This window comes from Saccopteryx bilineata, chromosome 2 (genome assembly GCF_036850765.1).
Source record: "Saccopteryx bilineata isolate mSacBil1 chromosome 2, mSacBil1_pri_phased_curated, whole genome shotgun sequence".
NCBI classification, from domain to species: Eukaryota; Metazoa; Chordata; class Mammalia; order Chiroptera; family Emballonuridae; genus Saccopteryx; species Saccopteryx bilineata.
Window position 1 is genome coordinate 383,556,884 of NC_089491.1, and position 25,562 is coordinate 383,582,445.

At 43.4% G+C, this 25,562-nt stretch overlaps 1 protein-coding gene across 1 annotated transcript in view; it reads left to right on the forward strand.

Annotated features, from left to right (window-relative positions):
* The window catches only part of ANKFN1 (ankyrin repeat and fibronectin type III domain containing 1), a 349,730-nt gene that overhangs the window by 269,255 nt on the left and 54,913 nt on the right, over positions 1-25,562 (forward strand). Inside the window, exons 10-13 of the mRNA XM_066255513.1 lie at positions 4,480-4,587; positions 16,764-16,863; positions 17,560-17,692; positions 18,158-18,274. Of these exons, the coding sequence (XP_066111610.1) occupies positions 4,480-4,587; positions 16,764-16,863; positions 17,560-17,692; positions 18,158-18,274 (458 nt within the window). The remainder of the gene's footprint in view (positions 1-4,479; positions 4,588-16,763; positions 16,864-17,559; positions 17,693-18,157; positions 18,275-25,562) is intronic.

The window sequence follows — 25,562 nt, forward strand, 5'->3', positions numbered from 1 at the left end:
ATCCCCAGTGCCTGGGGCCAATGTACTAGAGCCAATGAAGCCATGGCTGTGGGAAAGAAAGAGAGAAAGAGAGAGAGAAGGGGGAGAGGGATAGGTGGAGAAGCAGACAGTTCTCCTGTGTACCTTCAACACAGGTCACTTCTCCTGTGTGCCATCTATATCCACTACTCTAAGAACATTCATTTTTCTTCTACTCCATAATTATACATATAGGAATCTAACCTAAGAAAACAGATACAGACAAACAAATATGGACACAGATGTGCAGTGCAGCAATATATTGATATAGTGTAATATCATGGGCAGTGGAGAGAAAAAACATTCAAAATTAACTCAGTGGTTAAATAAAGTACAGGAGAGTCTCTATACCATTGAACAAAATGTAACCACTCAGAAATGGTGTTTTAAAAAATCATTCAGTGTATCGAAGAAATTCTTGCAGTATAAACTTCATGTTTAAAAAAATGCAAATGTTTCTACATAACATTGAAACTGCGAGTTTGACTATAATTAGATAGACATGTCTGCGTAGAACTATCCAAGTTTAATAGTGGATAGTTAGGGTATGAGTTTCCTTTTCTATGTTTGTGTATTTTCCCGGCTTTATAACAACCCTTTACCCAGGACCAGTGAAGAATCGGTGGTATGTTATGGGCATTCACATTCAGTGGCTCACTTAACCCTCCCAACTGTCAGTCATCACTGCTCCTGTCTCCTGGACAAACAGCATCACCATCAACAGCGTCACCGGGAACATCAGAGCTAACATTCATAAGACGCGTGTGCTGTGCGTTCACCTAAGAACTTTTCAGAGTAACAAAGTGAATCTTCCTAGCAAACCTATTGAGGTGGATTTTCTTCTTAGACCCACTTTACTGATGAGATAACTATGAACATAGAGGCACATACCTACGTGGAGCACCAAGCTGGCAAGCACTGAAGTCAGGTCCAAACCGTCCTCCTCTTCCTCCTCTAATAATAAGGAAATTTGGGATTCGGAGAGAATGCTGCCCTGCCCGAGGTGATAACGCAGGCACGTGGCTAACCCAGGATTCAAGCCCGGACTGCTCAAGACCTGCTATCGAGAGCTGGGGTAACAAGCGCCCCTCTCTCCCTGGCAGACAAGCAGGCTGAGCGCCAGTCAGCCGTGCCTGACTCCCATCGCTGGCGGATTCAGACAGCTCACCCGGGTCCTGCAGAGCCTTGGACCACGGACACCAAAGATTTCTCAGGCTCCTGCCTCTCCTCGCATTTAGGGTTTCCTTATCCTAGTCTTACCAGGAGACCTTTCTTACTGGGGACTTGTCAGAAATATTCTCAAAACTTGAGAATATTGCAACATGAAGATACTAAGAGAACCAATCTCTGTCCAGGAAGAAAATAAAAGTGGTGGGGGGTATATTATTGGAGATAAAGGGTTAGAAGAGACAGAAAAGCAAAAAAAAAAAGAAAAAAAACTCTAGCCGCTGCTCCCCTGAAGGTAGTCCAGTGAGGAACCCACTCCAGACGCATACCCCATGCAAATTCTGACCTGCGTATGGGTGCATTTATAAACACCGGAGGGTCTGGTGCTACAGACAGATTCTACTCAGACACTCGCCTTCACAGCCCATTGGAAGAGCTCCCTCCAAGACGGGGAGGAGTCGCTCACTACTTCGTAATTAACATAACAAAATGGCAGGGCTTTCTAAAACAGCCAGCGGCCTGGGAGGGTATCTGACAAAGAGCGGAAAGGCAATGTGCCCTTACAGTTGCTGCAGACACCCCATGTCACTTGGAAAGAACACTATAAAAACACCCCGGTTCTGTTTACAAACAGAGGACGACATTGTGATGTAACCTTCAAATATTTACTAGAAGACAATGTATTCTAACATGACAGAGTAACTGGAAAGTGGGTAATATGTTCCAGTAAGCTATAAAACATTTTTTTTTAAATATTTTTACAAAAGGCCTTAATGTGTTTTTATAGACTTATGTTATACGGTATGGTACATAATAAGAGAAAAGGACCCAGACAGGCTCGTCTGAGTTACGATCAAGAAAGCCCCGGTATCACCAGCGAATGTAAGCTCTGCATTGTGTCGCAACCGAAGTGTCTCCTCACCAGAACAGTGAGCTGTATTATGTGGCACAGTCTGCTCTTTTCCTACCACACGAAGCTGATTCCTGTCAGGTTCCTGATTTCTTAATATATTTTCAATTTTCTCCCTCATCCCTAAAGTCTCCTATTTTATGTAGTCGTCAGAACCTTCCAAACATCTATGAGAAAAACTCATTCTTTCCAAAAACCTTGGCATCGTGTCCGGTGCTCACTCGGCCTGCAATTTCACATTAGCAATTTTCTAACGTATTATAAAGTCATCGGCTTGGGCTCGCCTCTGATGTCACAGGGCTCAGCCGAGGGAGCCGGGTCCCTTTCGTCTCCCCGTGCACTGATGGTGGTATCAACACTCATTAGAATGTATTAGTGTGTCCAGGGCTAGGAAGTCGGTCAGCCACCCAGGAGTCTGACTTGGGCAAACAGCACCGCTCGACTTCAGACATAGTTATCCAACGAGGGGAACAAACTCATAACGTCCTTAGAGAATCCATGAGAACAATGTCTGTTCCCACGGTGCCCAGCCACCAGGGACACTGCAGATAATCCAAGGGCCACTTAACATTCGGTTATTTCCAAATTTCCCAATGAAAGCCCTTTCCTAGTCTGTCCTAAATGAGCACCCTTATGCCACTAGTCAACAGTGCCTCAACGGTATTTAGTGAGCATCTCTCCTCTGTGCCCACAAGGGTGCTTTTCTTAACATTAAGTCTTTGAAACCTCAGATAAGCTAAAAAGAAGTTCAAGAACTCACTCACTCGACACAGAAGCAGCCCGAGGCAAAGAGAAGTGGTGTCTCCATTCCTGCCCGCAGGGAACAGAGTGTGCGGGAGGCAGCCGTGCCAGTCCCGTCCCCGGGGTTCACCACAGCTTCCCCACACCACCCAGGGGCCACCAAGCTCTGGCCTTCCTTCCCAATAGAAAACACTGTGGTTGAAGGAAATGAGCAGGATGCGAAGAGTCATACGCTGTGTTAGATACCTGGCCATGCCACCCGCCAGCTAAGGAGTATGGAGCCCCAACGGGTATGTGTCTTCCGAGGGGTGAGATGGAGACGGGTCCAGGGCTCTCATTTAATCCTCACCAAACTACTGCAAGGTGGACCCTACGCTCCCTTCTCACATTATGGAGCAGAGACCCTGTCAGTGCAAACAGCTGCGCTTGGAATCGGGAGATTTCACCCGGTTTGCCCGCCTCCGGGACCTGCGAGCCTTCCTTCTGACGGGTTGTGCTCCTTGGCCCCGCAGGGACCAGCGTGGAAGACGTGACCTAACTTAAACTGTCATGGCACCTAAACAAGGGAGTTTCCATATTTTAAAATAAATCTGGAGGGAGGGGGGCACAAGGGAATTTGAAAATCATTCAACTAGAATTTAAGCCTCCAATCCATTCATGAACGAACTGACTTTTCCAGGGGAAGAAAAATGTCTAGCATTTTTAGAAAAAGCATTTGAACCAAGAAGCACCTTAAATTGTTGTGTTTTGAAAGGTTCAGAAAGTAAGACTGAGGGATGAAAATCGAGGGAAGAAGGGATGAAGTATGAAATGACTGACCCGCTTTTAAAAAAGCAAAACAAAACAAACAAAAAAAAACACCAAAAAACGGAGTTGGAGACAGCAGAATTACTGTCTTGACATTAGTCCCGTACGGGTTATTACTCTTGATATCATTATTGCCAAACGGAATGAAAATAGAAGGGGGAGGAAAATCTCAGTGGGTATTGCAATTTAAATTTGCCATGTAAGCTAATACTGTATATTTAGCAGACAGGGTGGTTGGTGGCTGGGAGCATGCGGGGGTTGCGTGCCAGCTAACCAAAGCAGACATTCATTAGAGCAAAATGTAGATTTCCATTTCTTGGCATCTGATGTGGGCTCTTTCCTTGGAAAGAAATGTCAATTTGGCCAAAAGTGTGAAACCTACAATAAAAGCATTGGGCCTGTGGATTTCATCTAGTCTGCACATGCCCACCCCTTTCTTTCCGACGGTGGCAATCCAGTTGACACGCGGGGGGTGCTGAGTGGAGAGGGTGGCAGGGGACTGGTTTGGGCGCTGGGCGCTGAAAAGCAGAACAAGTTTCTGAGAGAGGGAAAATTGGACTCCCCAATCTCCCGTTTTCTCTTGGCTTTCCGTTACCATTTTCTCTTGCCCTGAGACTGCCCAACAGAAGAAACCAACCACAATTACTGTTTTTGCACAGGGCCCCGAACAATGGCGGCGTCCAACCCCTTGGCTCCGCTCGCCAGCTGTGTGGGTGCTGGGTGCCCATCCACGGAGTCTGTGGGTAGTGTGAGCAAAGCCTGGCCTCCGGGGCAGGGCCGGGGAGAGGCCTCCCCTGCTTTCAGATCTCACTCTGTTTGTTTCTTTTGTTCAATAGACTGGAAAGACTACGACGACAGAGAGCCCAGACACAAGGGACAGAGTGAGGTTTTGGAAGGCCTGCTGCAGCAGGTCCGAGCCCTCCACCAGCACTTCAGCTGCCGGGGTAAGGATAAGAATCTGCGCTGGGCCATCGACTGAGGTCTCGGCGGCGCCGGTAATTTTAGCAGTTTCCTAACTGGGTCATACCTTCTCATTCATCAGGGAGAGAGAGATATTAATATTTGGACATCTGGAATCACTTTACTGCACTATCTCGCTTTAACCCTTCAGAAGAGACTTCCCTCTCCTTCCTCCTTTCCTCCCTTTATCCCTCACGCTCTCTTGACAGGGAACAGTTCGAAAATAAGCACAAGAGAAACAGCAGCTGCCGTTAGTTCCCGTCCCTTCATGAAACTCCTCCGTGTACTGGGCCTTTGGGATATTCACCCTAAAACGTTTCACCTCCAAGGGAAATCCTGTGGGTGTCCCGGGGACAGCACCACTGTTTATAACAGCAATAATAATAGTTAAACCTTTGTGTATACTCACTGTAAAGTTTACATGCAATTCCACATCCAGTCTCTCTTTTCCATCCTCCTTTTGGCAATTACTGCCAAAGGCAAGTGACTTGCCCAAGGTCACAGTGCTAGGCAAAGACAGAATCAAGATGCCAACCTAGGTTTTCTGTCTCCAAGTCCAGTCTTCTTGCCATACCTCATTTTTGCCTCCCATCCTGACCTCAGGATGGGGCCCTGGGCCTTCATCTCACCCTGAATTTTCGTCTTCTCCTGCACCACTACTGCTCAAGAGAAAGTAGAGTGAATATGCCTAATACAGACCTAGCCAACTCTACCCAGAAGCTCTGCAAGGAGCCTCTGAAAGCTCCTTTTCTACTTGGGCGGTTCTAGTGGGACAGGGTCAGGTTTCTGATCTGGGTAATGATTCGTGGAGCAGGCACTTAGTTTTATTTGGAGAATTAAAGCCTCCATAAAGTTTTCATTTTCCATGCTCCTTCACCCATCAGATGGCCAACTACGTGGCACTGCTGGGCCAGCGAGCTGAGACATCTACCGCTGAAACAAAGAGATGCTGAGTTTTGACTAGGTATGAAAATATCATACCTAGCATTAGCAAAACGTTGTTCCCAATAACCGGAGAACTATGACAACAAAGCCCTCCAGAAATTTCGGCTATAGCTAGGAAGGAGGACAAGTGTTTGCAAGAAAATAATGTCCTTCTAATGAATGGTTCATTAGGAGAGGCAAATAGGCAGGGAAGAAGCTTGAGAAGGAAACCCCAGGGCGATCTCGTTTCCACATCTCTAGGAAACTTGAACCCAGAAAGGGCCTTCCACATCCCCCACAGTGCAGGACGCCCTCGATTCTCAGTTATCCAGGGTCCGCTGAACCAGACCAGGAATTACCTAGAAAAACATTTTCTTGCCAATATTTGTCCTCATTTCTAACTAGAGTCAAAATTTCCAAAAGGCTTTGTTGTCACCGTCATACAGTGATTGGGAACAACTTTTTGCTAATGCCTAAGTATGATCATCTTAACAACTACTCAGAATTCAGCCAGCATCTCTTAATTTCAACCATAGATTCCTGACCTCGCTGCCTTCTTCCTTTTCTGCCTCTCCATCCTCCTCCTGCCCATTGGTTCCTGTGTGGCAGGCAAAGGCAATAAAAACATTGGACACCTACGTCTTTGCAATGTATCAGCCATATTTTGTTTGGTCTTTATCAGAGGAGGAAAGCTAAAACTACTCATGAGAATGAGGGACAATATTTTATATCATTCCCGTTACTGTTGGATGCTCTCCTCTTTACTATTGAGTTAGTATCCGATAGTCAAGAAATGATTGTCAAATTCAATAAAAAGAAAAAAAATTTTTTTTGGCCCTGGCCAGTTGGTAGAGCATTGGCCTGGCGTGTGGGAGTCCCGGGTTCAATTCCCGGCCAGGGCACACAGGAGAGGCACCCATGTGCTTCTCCACCCCTCCCCCTCTCCTTCCTCTCTGTCTCTCTCTTCCCCTCCTGCAGCCAGGGCTCCACTGGAGCAAAGTTTGCCCGAGTGCTGAGGATGGCTCTGTGGCCTCTGCCTCAGGCGCTAGAATGGCTCTGATTGCGGCAGAGCAATGCCCCAAGATGGGCAGAGCATCGCCCCCTGGTGGGCATGTCGGGTGGATCCCAGTCAGGCGCATGCGGGAGTCTGCCTGACGGCCTCCCTGTTTCCAGCTTCGGAAAAATACAAAAAAAAAAAAAAATTTTTTTTTAAAGAAATGATTGTCTAGACAGCCCAATGGTTTCTATGGTTTCTATTCTGCTTTCATCATGTGCATGCTTTTGCCCCATAAGAATGTAAATATATGAACAATATCAGGAAAGACTGGGCCTAAGGTAGAACTTCCCAAAAAAGAAGATTATTTTTTATACAGACATATGTTCTGGACACTTAAACAGTACCCATAGTGTGTTCTGAAAACAGTGGTCCAATAGAATGCTCAGCTGAAAAAAAGGTCAAGTAAGTTTAGAAAATGTTGCATTATACATTCCTCCCTTGGAAATGTAAAATAGATATTAAAATACTAAAAACTCAAATAATGAAACATTTTGAATTTGGTCAAACAAGCGGTTTCCAAACTTATTTGGCCACTATAAAACACGTTTCAGAGAATTAGTGTTCCAAGGTTCAAACTTTGGGAAATACTGATCAATAATATGCCAGGATAAAAGAAATGACCTTACACACACACACACACACACACACACACACACACACGAACAAATGATTCTAAGATAATTTAACATAAATCTAATTCTAAAATGACAAATGAAAGATAATTAGATATTATGTGCAGAAAACTAGAAAATTGTTATTTAAAATAATCACACTGAGATACTATGTGGTTTATTGAAGGGATAAACCTTTACAAATTTTATAATCATAAAAAATAACGACAGTATTTTAAATCCCAGTTCCACCCTTTACTAGCTGTGTGTCCTGGAGAAAAGGATTTCCCGTCTCTGAGCCATAGCTTCCCTATTAGAAAATATCAGCAAAAATAATCTATCAGGATCATTGGGAGGATTAAATAAGATAATGGATTAAACTCAACTGGCAAGTCTAGCTTGTTTTTCTTCCATATTCTTCTACAGGAAGCATAAGGTATTCTCTAATCTCAGCACTTTACTGATGTATATGTTCTAGAATCAAAGTGTAATCGTTGACTCCATTATAATGAGCCTGGAGTACTCAATACATACTCAGCATGTTCCAAATGCAGAAGTAATAATAAAACATCCCTTTTCCTACCATACCACTACATGCGAGATACCCAAATCCATACTCATTTCTGTATTTTGACTAAAGAACTGGCCACAGCTTATTTGCATGTTCAATACTTGGATGGAAATTCAGTAGAGATGTTGAACAACCTTTATTATTCATAAGGTTAATGCCCTGGCATACATAATGAATTATGAAAACGCTGTGTTCACCGTAACAGTATCCTATAGGAGGGAATTCCAATTATCATCCAATTTTTCAACTGGCAAACAATAATTAAAACACTGCCTACTATGTGTCAGGTGCCAGACATACCAGTATGAATAAAACAAACTCCCTTGTGCTCTAAGCACTTTAAGCTAAAGACTTACTGCATTCAGGGTCCAAAAAACTAACAATTAGTCCAGAGCTCGTAATTAAGCAGAGATAGAAGAGAAGCCATGGTTCTTAGGAGAAATGTGAAGTTAGGTCTTATATCAGTCAAAATGGGCTTTCTCATGCTGCCGTAATCAAATGAACCCCAAATGGCCCTGGCCTGTTGGCTCATTGGTAGAGTGTTGGTCTAGCATGCAGATGTCCCAGGCCTGATTTCAGTCAGGGCACACAGGAAAAGTGACCATCTGCTTCTCCACCCTTCCCCCTCCCCTTTTCTCTCTTTCTCTCTCTCTCTCTCTCTCTCTCTCTCTCTTTCTCTCTCTCTTTCTTCTCCTCTCAGTTCTATTTCTTTAGAAAATGATGTTGGGAGTTTGGTAGGGCTTGCATTAAATTTGTATTTGGGTAAATTTGTACTTTGGTGTTGCTTTGCATTATATGGCTAATTTAACAATGTTGATTCTTCTAATCCATAAACATGGAATATTTTTCCATTTCAGCATGTCTTTTTCAATTTCTTTCAATAATGCTTTGTAGTTTTCAGAATATAGGTCTTTCACATCCTTTGTTAAGTTTATTCCTAGGTATTTTATTTATTTTTTGTTGCAATTGTAAAAGGAATTGGTTTGGTTTTTTGTTTGTTTTTTTAGTTCATTTTCCAAAGTTTCATCATTGGCATATAGGAAAGCAATAGACTTTTGTATATTTATTTTGTATCCTGTGATTTTACTGTATTGGTTTATTGTTTCTAATAGTTTTTTTGGTGGAATCTTGGGGTTTTCTATATACAGGACTGTGTCATCTGCAAAAAGTGATAACTTGACTTCTTCTTTCCTGATATGGATGCCTTATGTTTCTTCCTCTTGCCTGACTGCTCTGGCTAAAAGTTCCAGAACTATGTTGAGTAAGAGTGGAAAGAATGGGCAGCCTTGTCTTGTTCCTGATTTTAAAGGAAAACCCTTCATTTTTTTCATTACAGTGGTACCTTGAGATACGAATTTAATTCATTCTATAACCGAGCCCATAAGTCGGTCAACTTGTATATCAAACTGCCGATACTGGACCCATGTGCCAACGCGCCAACTAGCAGCAGCTTCCCGAATCACGACTTGTATCTTGGAATTTCGCTTGGATCTCGAACAAAAATACAGACCGAGTCATAGCTCAAATCTTAAAAAAAAAAAAAAAAATTCGTATGTTGGTCTGTTTGTATCTCAAGGTACCACTGTATTTAGTGTATTAGCTGTTGGTTTTTCATATATGGCCTTTATTATGTTGAGGTACTTTCCTTTTTACCCATTTTATTGAGTGCTTTAAACATAAAAGGATGTTGTATCTTATCGAGTGCCTTTTCTGCATCTATTAATAGGATCATATGATTTTTGTTCTTTGGTTTTATGTGGTGTATTATGTTGATTGATTCATGTACGTTGAACCATCCTGTGCTCCTGGAATGAATCCCACTTGATCGTGATGTATTATTTTTTAATATATTGTTGTATTTGACTTGCTAGTATTTTGTTTAGGATTTTTGCACCTGTATTCATTAGAGATATTGATCTGTAGTTTTCTTTTGTGTGTGTGTTTTCCTTGCCAGGTTTTGGTATCAGGGTTATGTTGCCTCATAAAATAGGTTAGTGAGTATAGCTGCTGCTTCTTTTATTTTTGGAAGACTTTGAGAAAGACAGATACCAAATCTTTTTTGAATGATTGGTAGAATTCACTAGTGTAGCCATCTGGTCCTGAGCTTTTGTTTTTTGGGAGGTTTTTGATTTTTGTTTCTATTTCCTCCCTGCTTATAGATCTATTTAGGTTTTCCACTTCTTCATGACGCAGTCTAAGAAGATTGCATAGTTCTAGGAATTTATCCATTTCCTCTAGGTGGTTGAATTTGGTTACATATAATTTTTCATAATATTCTACTGTGGTCTTTTGTATATCTATGATGTCTGTGGTAGTTTCTCCTCTTTCGTTTCAGATTTTATTTATATGAGTCCTTCCTCTTTTTTCCTTAGTGAGTATAGCCAGTGGTTTGTCAATATTATTGATGTTTTCAAAGAACCAGCTCTGTTGTATTAATTTTTTCTATAGTTTTTTTGTTGTTGTTCTCTGTTTCATTTAGCTCTGCTCTAATTTTTACTATTTCCTTTCTTCTGCTGACTTTGGGTTCTTTTTCTAGTTCCATAAGACATGATATGAGGTTGTTTACTTGGGATCTCTCTTATTTCTTGATATGATCTTGTAATAATATAAACTTCCCTCTTATTACTGCTTTCACTGCATCCCAGAAGTTTTGATATGTTGCACTGTCATTTTCATTTTTATATATATATCTTTTTATTTCTGCTTTTATTTCTTTTTTGACGCAGTCATTTTTTAGAAGTATGTTGTTTAATTTATACATTTTTGTGTATTTCTTTACCTTCTTTTAACAGTTGAATTCTAATTTCAAAGTCTTATGGTCAGAAATGTGGTCGGTATAATTTCAATCTTTCTGAACTTGTTGATGCTAGTGTTGTGGCCCAACATATGGTCTATCCTTGAGAATGTTCCAATCACACTAGAAGAGAATGTATAATCTGACATTTTGGGATGAAAAAATATAAATGTCTATTATATCCATTTGTCATTTGTGTCCAGTGTGTCATTTAAGGATAATATTTCCTTATTGATTTTTCTGTTTGGATTCTCTATCTAAACTGTCAGTGGTGTGTTGACTTCTCCAAGTATGATTGTGTTTTTGTCTGCTTCTATTTTTAGATCAATTAATAGATGTCTTATATATTTTGATGCTCCCTGGTTTGGTGCATATATATTAAGAAGTGTTATGTCTTCTTGATACAGTGTCCCCTTTATCATTAAGAAATATCCATCTAGCCTGACCTGTGGTGGCGCAGTGGATAAAGCATCAACCTGGAAACACTGAGGTTGCTGGTTCGAAACTCTGGGCTTGCCTGGTCAAGGCACATATGGGAGTTGATGCTTCCTGCTCCTCCCTCTTCTCTCTCTCTCTCTCTCTTCCCCCCTCTTCTCTAAAATGAATAAATTAAAAAAAAAAAAAGAAATATCCATCTTCATCTCTGGTTACCTTTGTTGTCTTTGAAGTCAGCATTGTCAGATATGAGTATGGCTACACCTGCTTTTCTTTGGATATTATTTGCTTGGAAGATCATTTTCCAAACTTTCACTTTGAGTCTACCTTTGTCCTTGCAGCTTAGATGTGTCTCTTGAAGGCAGTATATGGTTGGGTTTTGCTTTTTTACCCAATCTGCTATTCTATGCCTCTTTATTGGTGAGTTCAATCCATTTACATTTAGGGTAATTACTGACACAAGGATTTCATGTTTTGCTTTCTGGTTGCTCTGTATCTTGTTTGGTTCTTCTGTGTTTCTGTAAGTTTTTGTTTTCCTTTTTTTTTTTTTTGTGGCATTCCATATGTCTTTCCCATTTCTTTTTTTTTTTAAGCTGTGTATTTCAGGAGTAGCTTTTTCGTGGGTAGTTACCATTAGGTTAAGAGAAAAGTGTTTCATATATACAAGAGTCCTTTATCTTATGAGTGCTTCTGCATTCCATCTTCCTTTGCTACTGCAGATCTTTATCCTCTCCCTTTTCATGTTATTGTTGTCACAGATTATCCTTGTTGTTATTATAATCTTGGAGCTTTTATTTGTAGTTTTGATTTATTTTGTTTTTTGTGTCTGGTTGAAAAACCCCCTTGAGTATTTCTTTCAGTGGGAGTTTTCTGGTGATAAATTCCCTAAGCTTATGTCTGCAAAAATTTTTATTTATCTTTCATACTTGAAGGATAACTATGATGGATATAATATTCTTGGCTGGTAATTCTTCTCCTTCGGTAATTTGAGTATTTGGGCCCACTGTCTTCTCGCTTCAGTTTCTGCTGAGAAGTCTGATGATAACCTAATGGGCTTTCCTTTACATGTTATGTTCTTCTTTTCTCTGTCTACCTTGAGGATTCTTTCTTTGTCATTGATTTTTGACAATTTTATTACAATGTGCTTTGGAGTAGGTCTGTTTGGGTTGTGGTAACTCAGCATTCTGTTTGCTTCTTGGATTCAAGACTCTAACTCTTTCGGTAGGGTTGGGAAATTCTCATCAATTATTTGTTTGAATAGGCTCTCTATTCCCTTCACTCTCTCTTCTTCTTCTGATATACCCATTATTTTTATATTTCTCTTTCTAATGGAGTCAGTCAATTCTTTTAGAGTTCTCTCATTTTTTTTAATTCATGAGTCTCTCTTCTTTTCTCTGTAGCATCTCTAGTTGCCTGTCTTCTATGTCACTGATTCTCTCCTCTATTTGGCTTTTTCTATTAGCCAAACTTGCTACCTCAGTTTTAAATTCATGTATTGAGTTCTTCATCTCAGTTTTTAAAGTTTCAATCTCCTTTGTGAGGTATTCATTTTGTTTTCTGAGCTTAAGTTGCCTGTTGGTGTTTTCTCACACTTTGTTGAGTATTTTCAGAACTTCAATTTTGAATTCTCTATTATTTAACTGCAATATTGGTTTTTGTGTAATTGAGACTTTTTTGCTTTCTGGAGATTTTTCATTTTCTTTCTGAACTACATCTCTGTCTTGTGTAGCCATGGTACTCAATTTTTTCTTCCTTGATGGCATTTGAGAGTGGTGTTAAGAACCCTAAGCAAAAAAAAAAAAAAGTAAAAGTAAAAGAAATAATAAAAATTTTTAAATTATGACAAGTAAAAAAGAAAAACCACAGAAAACAAAGATCAAAAACACAAAAAAATTAAAAACAAAACACCCACAAAAAATAATAAAAAATATGAAAATTAAAGAAAATTAAATTCAAAAGAGAAAAAGAGGGGGAAAATAATAAGAAGGGAAAAGAGAGAAAAGGAAATATATATTTCGGTTTTGAGAGGTTTCTTCCAGTAGGTGTCGCTGTATTAAAAGTTTTAGTGCTGTGAAGTTCCTGAGCTGTCCACTGAGATGTTGCTATGGCAATGATGTAGGTGGAGTCGTTGTTGCATTGGTGGGTGGGATGCATTGTGAGGGGGTTACCGTTTTGGCTTTACAGCTTTACAGCTGTAGCAATGGCTACCACAGGCTTCTGGGCACTTCTTTCCATGTCTCAACAGACCTGGAGACCAGACATGGCGCACCTCTGTTCTTCAGGGGAGAGAGCAGCTCTGGAGAGCTAGCTGTAGGGTTTGTCTCTGCCACTCTCTGTACCACAAGGTGAGGGAAGCTGGGGGCCACATTTTAGCTTTCTCTGTCTCTGCCAAGTGCAGGCTGCGGGCAGACTGCAGATGTGGGAACACTGGCTGTGACCCTGCTCTCTGGCCACTTTGGTTTCTCTCACCCTCTGCCCCTCCAACTCACTGCTCCTCCTGGCAGAGGAGACCCAGTCACTCCGAGTTTCCCTCTCTGTATCCCTCAGACAAAATCCAGACAGCCCGAGCTTACCTCCTCCCCATAGTCCAGCAGAGAAAAAGAAAACCCAGTCACTCCAGGTTTGTCTCCTCTCCTCTCCAAAGCCCACCACAATTGCATTTTATCTCCCACCTTCCTTTTCATCCCATCCCACCTTTATTCTATTCAGTGCGTGGATCTTTCAGGCATGCCTACAAGCCCAGCTGGAGTCCCTTTGCTGCATTATAGTTGTTCAACTTGTTGAACTATCAAGGGGAGAGATCAAAAGTATCCCTCATGCCGCCATTACCCTGATGTCATCCTAAGTACATGGAGTTCCTTCAGATTTCAAAAGGCATTGCTTTGTTGTCTTCTAGCTTTTTGTGTGGGGAAGTCTGATTCCAGAAGTTTTATATAAAACCTATTTTTGTCTACTCTCAGAGGTTTTTTCTTTTTAACTTTAGTATTCCAAAATCTCACTGCCAGGTGCCTTTGTGTGGCTCTAGTGTTGTTTGTTCCAGTGTGGCACTATACATTTGGCAAGCCCTTTCAATTATGGAATATTTTCTTAAATTAGTTCAATTATTTCTCCCCTTTTTCCCTATTCCCTCCTATAAGAGTTCTTACTCAGATGTTCTAATTCATGGACAGCCCTTTATTTTTTTTTTCTCCCTCACCCCACCCCACTTTCCATCCCCACGTCCCTTGGCTCTTCTCTCTTAGAGACTTCCCCAACTTTATTTTCTAGGCTTTCTGTTGGATCTTTCAGACTTTGATAACATACTTTTAATTTCCAATGCTCTGTTGTATTCTCTGAACGTTTCTCTTACAGATTCCTGTCGTTTTTACAATGATGCAATATCTTTCCTATCTTTCAGGCTACACATGATAGGCTTGGTTTCATTTTATATTTTCTTTTCTCAGCACAGTCTCCCCTCTAAGTCACTCTTTTGTGTCTTTGCTTTCGGCCTCTGCTGTTTGCAGCTATCTGGGGATCCTTAGACATTTGCTCAGATTTAAGAGCAGGGAGCTCAATAGCTATGGGGAAACTCTGAGCACGTGGGCAGGGCTCTTTATTGACAGGCTTCAGTGTGAGGTGATTTGGCGAGGCCTTCTCTTTCGAAAAGCAATGAGGCCAGTGTCAGAATCTTCAGGTGTATTCTCTTAGGCCAGTCAGAGTCTCCAGAGAAGTTTCTTCCAGCGTCCCGCCAAGAGGACATAAGTTTGAGTTCCAGTGTCCCAAGAGCCATGTGGGGAATTATTCTGCATGGAAACTTTCATTTAATACACCTGTTTTGAGTACATAACACTTCTTTCTCCCACTTTTAACCATACCCTGTGTCTCCCACTCTAGAGACCTCATTTTCTGCTTTTTAAAGACTATGCCTCACACTTGCCTCTAGAGTGGGGAAGGGGTGTTTGTCCACCCGTGCAGGGCAGCGAAGATATTTAGAAGTCTAACTTCTTTTTAAACAGCCTTAAACATGTCCCCCTGATTTCAGCCCCACATTCACCCCCCCGCCTCCAGCGATATATGGGGCCCACAGGGTGAGTCAGGTGGCTTCTCAGTATTCTCCACTGCTGGCTTAGGACTCTTCTTTTTCAAGTCTGCTAAACCCCTCTGTCCATCTGCGTTCCAGCTACCAAGACAACTTGCTTAAGTTTCCTATCCCATCCCTTTGTCTCTATAGATTTATGTCTTTGTCTTTATAATAGATTTTTAAAAGCTTTTCGCTCTGCTTTTAGTGAGGTTTTGGGAGCGAGTGGTATGCAACAAATATGTTCAATATGCTGCCTTTAACCAAAAGTCCCAGCAGCCACACTTTTTTTTTAACAGCAAAATTTTAAAGCAGGGTGTATGATCAATCAAATTCATGTTCAAGTAAAAAAAGAAGTGTTTTTGCATTGTTCCACCAGAGGTAACTGTTACCAGCACAACCGTTACTTGAAGCTGGCATGAATGCTTATGTCTGTCAGCTTATCCCCAACTGCTCCCGTGGGATCATGGGCAGGATCACACTGGGCCTCAGCCACAGGCCGTTGTCCAGGGTTCTGTGCGCCTATCCCTAGTCACAAATCTGTCAGGAGGTTGATGGTGACCCAACAACCGCAGCTTCCCTTCATTAGCTTACGATGGGAACTACAACCAGTGATCATCTGGTTCAGCTCCACGGAGCACTGCTTGCAAGGACTGTTATAGGAAGTCTACCACTTTTATCAGTGAGCGCTCCAGGCTGTGAACAGAAGAGCTGAACAGGTGCAATGGGTGACCTGCTCGAGACTGTAGCTACAAAACCCTGCACCTCGTCATGTCCCAACAAATACCTATTCAGTTGATGAATGTCTGTTTTTTCCAGGTACTGGTCTTTTTTGTTTTTATATCTTGGACAATCCACTTAGCCTTTCTGTCTCAATTCTTCTCCTAAGTAACAAGGGGAGTAATCATACCTATGCCTACAACTATTTTTGTAAGCCAACAGAGACACTGGAAAAACCTTTCCCACAATGCTTAGCAGTGGTTGTAGTAAAATGACAGGATGCTATGGGTGGGATTTTTTTTCTATTCTCCAGATTTTGTGTAATGTATCTACACTAATTTTATCATGAAACAAAATATATAATGGAATATCCCACCTTGTCATAAGTCGCTGGTACAGAAAACAGAAACAAAACACCTAAGTAGGTTTCCTCTAGCACAGGGGTCAGGAACCTATGGCTCACGAGCCAGATGTGGCTCTTTTGATGGCTGCATCTGGCTCACAGACAAATCTTTAATAAAAAAAAAAATTGTTAAAAATATAAAATATTCTCATGTATTACAATCCATTCATTTCCTACTGCTCATGTTCATGGTTGCGGGTGGCTGGAGCCAATCACAGCTGCCCTCCGGGACACCACCAGATTTTTATTGGATAATGCACAACATACATGGGTCATTGTGTGGCTCTCATGGAATTACATTTTAAAATATGTGGCATTCATGGCTCTCTCAGCCAAAAAGGTTCCCGACCCCTGCCCTAGCATTATATCACTCATAGCCAACATTTTTGAGGGGCTGCTCATTGAGTTAAGTGCTGGCATCTCAAGGTACAGAAGTTTCTTGTAGTAATGAAAGAGCTGAATCCCCACATGGAACTGAACTTAAGGGACACTAAGAGGACAGGGGAGTCGACAGCAGGAAGATGGGAAGAAGGTACTGGGAGTGTTTCCTACCAATGAAATTTACACTGTAAACTTTCTGTGTTCCAGAAAGTTCAAAATTACAAGCCACGGGTCGCAAGCAGTCGGTGTCAAGGAGCCTGAAACACCTGTTCCATTCCTCAAACAAGTTCGTGAAGACCTTGAAACGGTGGGTCCTGGGATTTTCCCAGGAAGTCTTACCTTCTCGGGAATCAGCTGGTTTGCGTTCCGGGTAGAAACATGGTAGAAATTCCTTTTTCATTATTAAAAGAAAATGGAGCTCATACCTTTTATCTCCCTTCAGCCTTTTCACCCGTCCCTCTTCCACCCCCTTCCCTCTGGCCACCATCAGTTTGATTTCTTTCTATGAGTCTGTTGCTGTTTTGGTTTTTTCGTTCTTCTTTATTAGATTCCACAAAGAAGTGAAATCACTCGGTATTTGTCCTTCTCTGTCTGACTTATGTGACTCAGCATAATACCCTCTAGGCCAGTCCATGTTGTCGCAGATGGCAAGATTCCCTTTTTTATCATGGTAACCACGTCATTCATTATAGAAATGTTGAATAACTATGTTATACACCTGAAACGCATCGTATGTTAACTATATTTTAATTTTTATTAAATAACTATATCTCATATTTTAAAAAAAGAATATGAAGTTCACTTTTTCTCCTGAGAATTTGGACAAGATGATCATTTCCCTGAGTTCTAGTCAGTGGACTTGTGGTATATAGCGAGAATATGCTTATAAGTATATATTAAATTACCCTTTTTGAGTCCAAAAAAGTTTTGTTTTGTTTTTTTCCCTGATTCAGTCTTGGTAAAGACGGTGAAGGACAGTTTTTATTTTGCTTTTGCTTTTTAGGGGACTCTACATAGCCGTTATATTTTATTACAAAGACAATATGTTAGTCACCAATGAAGATCAAATACCGATCGTTGAAATAGATGACTCACACACCAGCTCCATCACACAAGACTTTCTGTGGTTCACGAAGGTATACCAAGTACTGATTTTATTTCCCCCAACGGTGCACTGATGTCCCTGCCCATAAATCTCTGCAAACCTAGTTGCGGGGTCTCCCGTGATCAAAGTATTGGGGTGGAAGGAAATTATGTCAAAGGTCTCTTCCAGTTCTGATATGCGCTGTGTCGTCCAGCATGCCAAAACTGTCTGCTGCATTTTCAAAGCAGAGAAGCTTGCGTCCTGTCAGATTGTGTCTCCACTACTCTGACTTATGGGATCATTTGGCAGAGACTAAAATGTGGATCTGACTGTTTCATTAACATTCAGATCTTTTTCCAATTGGACAGAGATCAAAAAGTTGTTTCGCGTGTATCTGAAAATGGACTGGAGAACAAACATCGGGGGTCGGGTTTCCTCTCCCTGCTGCGCTTTGATGCCACCACCTAAATCACGCACTGGCTCGGACGATGATATGACCTCGTGCCTTCCCTTGCAGCTGTCTTGTATGTGGGAAGATATAAGGTGGCTGAGGCAGAGCGTCCCCATCTCCATGTCCTCCTCCACCGTGCTGCAGACTCGGCAGAAGATGCTGGCGGCCACAGCCCAGCTCCAGGTGAGGGGCCAGGTGGCAGTGCGCAGAAATGGGAGAAAAACTCGGCCAATTCCGGTCCAGTCGCACACGGCAAGGGAAGGCGGGGATCTGTTCTTTTTCTGAGCCTGCAAAGCATACAGAGGACTCTCAGCCAGCCTGAACCACTCACTGAAGGGTTCAGGGACGGAGGGAGACCAAGCAGATATGTGGAGGTGTTTCCTGGCTTGATGCTTTCGGTAAAACGCAGGCATTTGCATACATTGGTTGCTTAGCTAAAACAGAACCAAACAAGAAACCTCTTGAAAGCTTTCTGATAACCATGAATGGTTTCATCCTGCTGGACTAGCAACCCCATCAGATCAGGACCCCGGTCCCTACAAGATACAGAGTTCCTCCTAGAAATGACGCTGAGTCCTAACCAAACTCTTCTGGGTTTTCCTCTCACCGTTTTCTGGTTTTCCCTGAATTTGTGGTTCTTAACCCAGAAAAGTACCCTCTGCCTGGGACTGGGGTCCGTGAGTCCCTGAGCCTCTCACAGTAACAGGTATCTCCCTACAAAGCCCTCAGTTACAGTGACCCCCACAGCTCCACCCCCCCACCACCTGCAACTGCAGGAACTTCCTTTCCTCATCCACAAAGCAATTCAACTCCCTGCAATATTAGTCATTATTGTTTGGCTATTATTAGTTTTATAAAGTAACTCTTACCCTTTCTGCGCTCTGCTCCATCACCCACATGGCTTATGGCCTTGTGTCCTGACTGGCCTCAGATAGTTTAGTAAACAATGCTTTCCATTTCGACTCACTCTCGATTGCAGGATCTTCTCCTTCCACTCCAGGAAGGCCACGAGGGCCGCACTGCATGCGCAGCGCCCCGTCCTGTCGTCACTGATCAGCCTGAATCAGACTAGCGCGCTGGACCCCAGACTGCTCCTTCATTAGGGTCGAGTCTGTTCCCAGGAGGCTCGGATCCCCCCTGGATCCTCACAGGAGCCACCATGCAGCCCAGACATGCTTGGAGCACAGGCTGAACAAGCTGAGGGTTTCAAATGGGGCTCCTGATTGTATGTTTAGCGGAGGCTTCCTAAAACACTTTCGGCTGATGTCGGTAACGTGAGAAGAACCCGGCTGTCACAACCAGGGCAGTCAGCTGCGGAGAGGCTAGAGGGGAGCCATGATGGCTGGTGTTCCCTGCTCAGCCTCCCCCCTTGCAACAGCCCTTGGGTTTCCTGGGCCCCACCGCTCCTCGTAACGCATCAGCCGCCTTCTGAGGTCATTTCCCTCCTTGTCTAGCTTAGATTCCCTGGCCCATCATAATCGCTCCCTTGAAAATAGTCTACATTTCTGGCCACTGTCTCCTTCCATATTATTTATTTGGAAAAATCCCAAGTCTGGATGAATCCAACATGTCTACACTGAAGTACTTACACACTGCTGTAGAAAAATCACAATAAAGGGGGAGGGGGTCTGACTGGTTCCATGTTAAATTCATTACTACAATTCCCACATGCCATGTTACCTAGTGATCACATTCGCTTCCTCTACTACATTCTCTTTCCCAAACTACATATAAGGCAACTATTTAAAACCTTCTCTACTCTCCCACACCCCCACCCCTTCCTCACAGTCCTCATCCCACATCACCTGATGACTTCACTGGGTAATTCAGGGGTAGTCAACCTTTTTATACCTACTGCCCGCTTTTGTATCTCTGTTAGTAGTAAAATTTTCTAACCGTCCACCGGTTCCATAGTCATGGTGATTTATAAAGTAGGGAAGTAACTTTACTTTATAAAATTTATAAAGCAGAGTTACAGCAAGTTAAAGCATATAATAATAATTACTTACCAAGTACTTTATGTCGAATTTTCGCTAAGTTTGGCAGAATAAGTCTTTATAAAACAACTTACTATAGTTAAATCTATCTTTTTATTTATACTTTGGTTGCTCCGCTACCGCCCACCATGAAAGCTGGAACGCCCTCTAGTGGGCAGTAGGGACCAGGTTGACCAGCACTGGTGTAATTCATTCAGAAAATGAATGGGAATTAACTATTTTCCATCACCAAATGGAAAAGCCTCCTTGTATTGAACCTACTTTGTCTTCCCTTCCATTTCATCAGATAAAGTCTCACCCCTCCCACCAAAGCCTTCTCCTCCCACATGTGCTCTGAGTTCTAGTTCTTCCTGCCCGTCTTATTTAAACGCCCTCAAGGGGCTCCCGTTGAACCTCCCCAGACGTCTCCTCCTCAAGCCTGTGCTGCCCCTCCAGCTTCCATGCTCTCTCTCTTCTTTCCTTTAGACCCACACTTCTTGAAAAGGTGTCTATATTCGCCTTCTCCACTTAGTTCCTCACCTCCCGCGTAGTTCTCAGCCTTTGCCCTGACTTGTGCATGCACCAGGCTTACCAAACTGCCCTCTTGGGCCTCCGGGAATCAGAGGCAGACCGAGGCACATACAGCAGGCCCCTCTCTTGCATGGCACCTGTGAGTGTGGGAGTCACAGAGCATCTTAGGTGGGGAAGGGGAATCTCAGGGGACAGGGCCTGCACATTGCTAATACTCCAGTATTTGGGGAGATTTCCTTTCTCATTCTACTTTTTTTTTTTTTTTTTTTGTATTTTTCCGAAGCTGGAAACCGGGAGAGACAGTCAGACAGACTCCCGCATGCGCCCGACCAGGATCCACCCGGCACGCCCACCAGGGGCGAGGCTCTGCCCACCAGGGGGCGATGTTCTGCCCCCCGGGGCGTCGCTCTGTCGCAACCAGAGCCACTCTAGCGCCTGGGGCAGAGGCCAAGGAGCCATCCCCAGCGCCTGGGCTATCTTTGCTCCAATGGAGCCTCGGCTGCGGGACGTGAAGAGAGAGACAGAGGGGAAGGAGAGGGGGAGGGGTGGAGAAGCAGATGGGCACTTCTTCTGTGTGCCCTGGACGGGAATCGAACCCGGGACTCCTGCACGCCAGGCCGACGCTCTACCACTGAGCCAACCGGCCAGGGCCCCTTTCTCATTCTAAATATGCATGTTTATATTTGTAATTTTGTATTCTTTGTCTTAAAGAGGGCTCCAAGATTACATGGTGCAGGCCCCTACAAAAGCTGGATCCATCCCTGCCAATGACTTCAATCTCACTAAGTCCAGTGGACACTTTTAAACCCTCTTGGCAGCTGACCTCTCAGCAGCACTCGGTACCCCGGCTCCCACTGCCCTCCTTTAAACTGCCACGTCCCTTGGCTTCCGTGGCTCCAGAATTTCCGGATCTTCCCCGCTTCCGCGCCTGTCCTTCTCAGTGTCCTTTGCTCTCTCACATGCTGCTTCTTCAGCTCGGAATCCTCTCGTTCTACTTTTTTGCCTTAATTTCTACGTCTTTCAGATCTCAGTTTACGTTTTGTACATCCTCAGGGAGCCGTTCTCTGATCTCCTGATGCAGTGGGTCCCTCTAATAGTACCCTGTATTCTTCAGTGGTCATCATAAACCCATTAATTAATTATTGGTATCCTTATTGGGTCAGTGACTCACCTGGACTGTGGAGGCCCTGAGCTCAGGGAATGTATCCATCTTGGTTACCACTACCTCCTCCATGTGTGGCACAGGCCAGACCCTCAATAAGCATGGTTCGGGTAAATAAATGTATTTGTCAACCCATCCCTGTGCCCCAAAGATCCCACTTGAGAGTCTTCTACCTAGCCAGAGGGGAAAGGGGCACAGAATGTGCCCCACACCAGCTGCCACCTGGCCAGTTCTCTGGCCCTGCACAGCGACAGCACCTCACAGTGCCCCATAGATAGCTACCCCTCCCGGGGCCTAAGGCCAGAGCCCTGTTATGAAAGCCATTTTCTCCTTCACAACAGTAAGAGTCATTTCTAGCCTTTTTGTAGGACCTACTTCCTAAACTATTTGCTGATCTTCAGGATAAAAATGTTTGAAAATAGAGTACAGTACAAAAGGAGGTTTACAGTTGTGAGTGCACAAAACACAGAGTACATTCTTCTACTATTATTTATGAACGGCCATATTCTCTTTCATACAAACAACTGGAAATCTACTTCTGTCCCAACTAGTACTGAAGCTGCCTGTTTTTTGAGGGTAGGGAGGGTGGTGGGACAGGGGGGAAGTGACAAGTCACAGAAAAGCTTTTCAGAAGAGTAAGAAAAATAAATTGGGGGAAATTGATGTTCACTTCATATTTCAGCTCTGTTTACCAATCTAACATTTCTTACAATGTTCTGAGGCAAATAAAAATGCATTATTAAACAGCTTGATTGGCACTGGCCCTAGATAAATTCTGCTGATTCATTTCTGGTGTATCTCGTATCACTCTCCTCCCCTTTCCAGAATCACGACCACTTCCTGGTCACTCCAGTTACACGAGAGCCTCCAAAGTCATCTTCCTGCTTCCGGTTCTGCCCTCCGACCCGCTCCCCACACTTCCGCCAGGGTAGCCAATAGAAGATTCGAACCCCAACATGCCCTTACTCTCCCTCTTTCCAGGGTGGCCCGTTTGATTGTGGCCCACAAACCTGTGTCGCCATCTTTCTCCTTCTCTCCTGTTTCCCTGGCACCCCGACTTCCCTGCCCCCAGTGCAGGCCAGCCCGTGCGGCCTGTGCCTCCTCTTCCAGCTTCCGCTCCGTAGTGAGGTCCTTTTAGACGCAGTAATCAATGAGCATCAGGAAACAACAACGTCCACACTGATTTAACAGACCCGGTGCCAGGCATGGTGTTCAGTGCACTACAAACTCTATCTCGTTTCATCTTCACCGCCCCGTAACAACTGATGTTAGTTTAACAGAGGATAAAACTGAGGGCTGGAAAGGTTAAATACCTTGGCCACAATCACAGAGATAGGAAGCGGAAGCAGCAGAGTCTGGATACAAATCCAAACCCTGGAACTCCGAAGCCTGCGTTCTTTCCAAGACTTCCTCATCTTCTCTGTGTTCATTTACCAAAGCAGACAAAAAAATTTAAATAGAAATTAGCTACATTATAGTTTAAAAAAGAAAGAAAGTAGAATCCTATTCCGCATCATTTGGAGCCTGTTTAGAAGTGGCCTTAATTTGATTAACATTATGTAAGCAAAAGGAGAGACAAGTATCTGCCAGGAATTAGATTTAAAAAAAAAAAAAAGATGAGAAAGCCTGTAATTGGCTAAGACCCCACGTTGTTTTTCCTACTCTTAGGAAAATGACAGAGGCCCCAAGAGGCAAAAGTGTACATTGCTCTTACTTTAAGAGATGTTCAACATAGTTATCCTCAGAATAAGCAATAATCTGACACGGTAGATTCAGTTACATTAAACTCCCCTCCTTCGTGGCTTTTAGAAATGAGTGTGAGCAAGTCAAAGCCAGGTAAGAATTGACTGTGTCTCTTTCATTTCTCAAGCTGGAGGAAGGTCCCTCTAAATCAGCGGTTCTCAACCTGTGGGTCGCGACCCCGGTGGGGGTCGAACAACCAAAACCCAGGGGTCGCCTTCCGATGGCTTTAGGCGACCCCTGGGTTTTGGTTGTTCGACCCCCGCCGGGGTCACGACCCACAGGTTGCAAACCGCTGCTCTAAATTCTACATTTCTTCTTCAGGCCTTCGTATCTCTCCTCTGGAACTCCCTCAACCCCTGTGGCACGCCCAAGTGACAAACGGTCTTTAAACATTGTGTGTATCTGCCTGGGGCTTGAGGACGGTCCTGCGCTTTGGTCTGGTTATAACCTAGATGCATTCCTGTGAGCCGTCAGGTGGCTCTGTTCCTCTTATCTCGTGGGAGCCTCAGGGTTCCCAGGTCCCCTACAGTTGATTGCATAGCGTAACAGGTATGAACATGGTCTGTTTTTCTTTTAGGCCCTAAAGAATTGCAAATTTGCCGCCTTTGAACATAGTTGCAACTGATTCTTATAAGGACAGTCTGCTTTAACCTGGGTGCTCCCCAGAGCTGGCTATCCAACCCAATTTGGTGTCAATAACAAATTTCAGGAAGACTTCCATACTTGCTTTGTCAACCCATCAGTCATCCTGGCCTAGCCAACGCTAACAGTGAACCACCAATAATAATTCTGCTTAAAAAATGAACTCCTCACCTGACCAGGCGGTGGCGCAGTGGATAGAGCGTCAGACTGGGATGCAGAGGACCCAAGTTCGAGACCCCAAGGTCGCCAGCTTGAGCGCAGGCCCATCTGGTTTGAGCAAAAGCTCACCAGCTTCAACCCAAGGTCACTGGCTCCAGCAAGGGGTTACTCAGTCTGCTGAAGACCCGCGGTCAAGGCACATATGAGAAAGCAATCAATGAACAACTAAGGTGTCACAACGAAAATCTAATGATTGATGCTTCTCATCTCTCCATTCCTGTCTGTCTGTCCCTATCTATCCCTCTCTCTGACTCTCTCTCTGTCTCTGTTAAAAAAAAAAAAAAAAATGAACACCTCATCTAATGTCTACCCACCAGGGTTGGTTCAAAGTAAATCAGATTTTCCAATTGCCCTAACAATAATATGTTAACTCAGTCAACTAAAAGTTATTGATCCAGGCACCATGCACGGAACCCTGAGACACAGAGCTGAGGCAACCACGATCTAGTACCATCTATATCAATGCACGGGAAGGCCAGAGTCGTGCTAAGATAGAAGTCTGTATAGGAAAGAATAGAGGACAAAAGAGAAGTGGTCAACTCTACCTGAGGGAGTTGGGAAAGTCCCCCACCCAGTCCCCCCCACCCGGAGAGGGTGAAACGTGGGCTGACCTTGAAAACGAGTAAGTGTAAACCAGGGTGGGGCTCCAATTAGAGCAGTAAAAAAAGGCCCAACCCCTACTTGTATCAAACATGAGAATTTACAAACTGTTTTCTCATGCATTGCTTGACTACACCCCTCCCAAAACTCTATAAGGGAAAGATTAGGATAAGGGATATCCTAATGAATTGTAAGGATGCTTAATTTTAGATGATGAAACTCAGGGCCAAAAGGAGTAAATAATTTTTCAGAAGTCTAAAAATCAATGAATAGCAGCCAGCCCTGAAATTCAACACCAGTATAACTAAACACTTAACAGCAGTGGTTTGCTAGAGCCAACAACCTCTGGCTTAAGAAAGCCAACTGTTAGACGTTTAGGAATTTTGAAAGTCTATTGTCAAGACCTTAGTAGTTTGAAATCAGCTTACGATGCGAGTATTTACACCACAGACATTGGCATAACCTGTAAGTCAGGCCTTGTCTTCTTTTTCTTGATAGCCAGTTGGCCGGCATACCACTGCTGCTGGCCAGCATTACTTCCCAGGAAATGACTTTATCTAAAACCATGGTGCTACAGAGGGCTGAATTAAATCCTTAC